Source organism: Austrofundulus limnaeus, unplaced genomic scaffold (assembly GCF_001266775.1).
Source record: "Austrofundulus limnaeus strain Quisiro unplaced genomic scaffold, Austrofundulus_limnaeus-1.0 Scaffold28, whole genome shotgun sequence".
In the NCBI taxonomy this organism is placed as follows: Eukaryota; Metazoa; Chordata; class Actinopteri; order Cyprinodontiformes; family Rivulidae; genus Austrofundulus; species Austrofundulus limnaeus.
Genome location: NW_013952430.1, coordinates 938999 through 941210, shown reverse-complemented (window position 1 = coordinate 941210; position 2212 = coordinate 938999). Strand labels below are relative to the sequence as shown.

Genomic DNA, 2212 nt, shown 5'->3' with positions numbered 1-2212 from the left:
ACATAAATTTACGTGACTCACCTGCAATTATGGTAATAAATTTACACATACATGAATATTTAATTGCCCAACTACATCCTAGTTAAGGACTCCTCACGATAAATATCAATAAAATTATTATTGATAATAAGTGATTAGAACTGTGTGCAGCACTGGTAGAGCTCACAGCAGAGCTAACTGGGACAGTGGCTGATTTTCAGAACTTTGTGGAGGCAGATGAGAAGACGATGTTTTCCACCAATCTAATTGGGCCCATCTACCAAAATTAAGGAAATATGTGCAGATAAATCAACCGGCCGATTTATCTGTGCACCCTTACTGGGAACAGTTGGGATTCCCCAACAAGAGCTGTGAGTCTGGGTTTCCCTCCATGACCTGACTGGGATTAACAGGCGGGCAGAGTGGATGTGAAGAACATACTGGGCATATGTCCTGATGCATCTCTGTAATCCAGGTATAAAAAAAATCAAAAAGAAAAAATAAGTAGGTCTTCTGGATGGGTTCTTCTTTAAGGAAACGTTTCATCTCTCCTCCAAGAGACTTCTTCAGTCTGATGAGTTTCAGATGAACTCAACCTTATAAGCACTGCCTCCACCTGGACAAACAGGTTAGTCACATGCTGTTAGGTGATGGCCCTCTTTGGCATGTGACTAACCTGTTTGTCCACCATGTGGAGGCAGTGCTTATAAGGCTGAGTTCACCTGAAACTCATCAGACTGAAGAAGTCTCTTGGAGGAGAGATGAAACGTTTCACTAAAGAACCCATCCAGAGGACCTACTTATTTTTCTTTGATACTAGGCATACCTTGAAAGTAATTTTAATTTCAACTTTAGCATTTGCTACAGTCAAATTAAACAAGAGTTTACAGATTTAAATCTGTAAATAACTATGAGATGAAATGTAAATATGTTTAATTTAAAAAAGCACATAAAATACTTTAAGTCAAATGTAGACGTGAAAATTGTAGAAACTGAAGGAGGAAGTTTAGCTCAAAACACAACACATGAAGTTTTAAAGTATCTAGCAAAAATCTTGGCTTTCAAAGTTTTAATAACTGATCAAAGAACTAAAAAAAATCATATTATTTGCTTATTTACTGGGACACTGCAGCCTCACAGCGTGAAGGTTTTCAATTCAAATCTCAGTTTTGGCCTTTTCTGCCAGGTTCTGTAAACGTGTGCATTACCTGATTTGGGCACAGGCAGCCCCCGCTCTTTGTAGAAGTTGCTCATTCTTTCTCTTTCAACTGTTGTAAAAGAAAAAAAATAAAATGTTTAGAGAAGCAGACAGACCCGTCTTCCAGGTTTGACCATGAAAAACAAAACTTACACTCTTCTAGGAATGGAACCATTTTGTAAACGATATCTTGCAGCTGTCTGTCCGGCCTGCAGGGGAAAAGAAAAATATCTAAGTTTTACTGCAAAATCTGATTTTCCTTCATCTGGACAGGAAACTATTTAAAGGATTTCCCTACACTTACTAGTTGAACCCACCTGATGTTGTACAGAGGTTGTGTCTGGTGAACCACAATGCTGCATGTTGGACACTTGTTGCTACAGAAGAAATGCTTCACAATGCAGCATTTACAAACTTGGCAAAAAACACAGAAAAATAAATGAATTTAGTTTTTTTTTCCCCTTAAAAATATTTTTTACACAGAAAGGTTCAAGTCATGAAATGTTTGATTGAAATACAATTTTGAACACACAGGCAAGAAAAGTTTCAAAAATCATTCACAAATAACCTCAAACAAACATACAACAGATTCCACCGTGTCATTATTAACTCAACAAAAACAAAATACAAGAGCCACTCCCTGAGTTTTATTTTTTGTCGTTTCTTTGAGCATTACACGGTCTGACCTGACCTGTGGGTGAATTTGCTGTAACCTTCACTCCTGAGAAATAAAAAAATATCAATATATCTAAGCATTGCAACACTTCTTTCCCAATTCATTTTCAATTCAGAAAATCCACTGATTCAGTTCGATCCCCTGTTCAGTTTGTGGAGTTTTTATGTTTTGCAACTCCATATTTAGAACAAGTGTTATTGTGCTACTGCTTTATTTTCAAATGTTAATGTATATATATGGGCAACAAATAAATTAACCAGAATATATGCAACCTTCAGGTGAAAATGAAGACCCCAAACCCAGACCCAAACCAGTGGTTATTCCGTATGTTGCGGGTGTTTCGGAGAAACTGAGACGTT

The 2212-nt window shown here is 37.1% G+C and overlaps 1 protein-coding gene across 1 annotated transcript in view; it reads right to left on the bottom strand.

Annotated features, from left to right (window-relative positions):
* Window positions 1-2212, bottom strand: part of pcgf6 (polycomb group ring finger 6) — a 17074-nt gene that overhangs the window by 12758 nt on the left and 2104 nt on the right. The window contains exons 3-5 of the mRNA XM_014005039.1: window positions 1495-1591; window positions 1331-1386; window positions 1188-1247 (exon numbers count right to left, since the gene is read on the bottom strand). Of these exons, the coding sequence (XP_013860493.1) occupies window positions 1188-1247; window positions 1331-1386; window positions 1495-1591 (213 nt within the window). The remainder of the gene's footprint in view (window positions 1-1187; window positions 1248-1330; window positions 1387-1494; window positions 1592-2212) is intronic.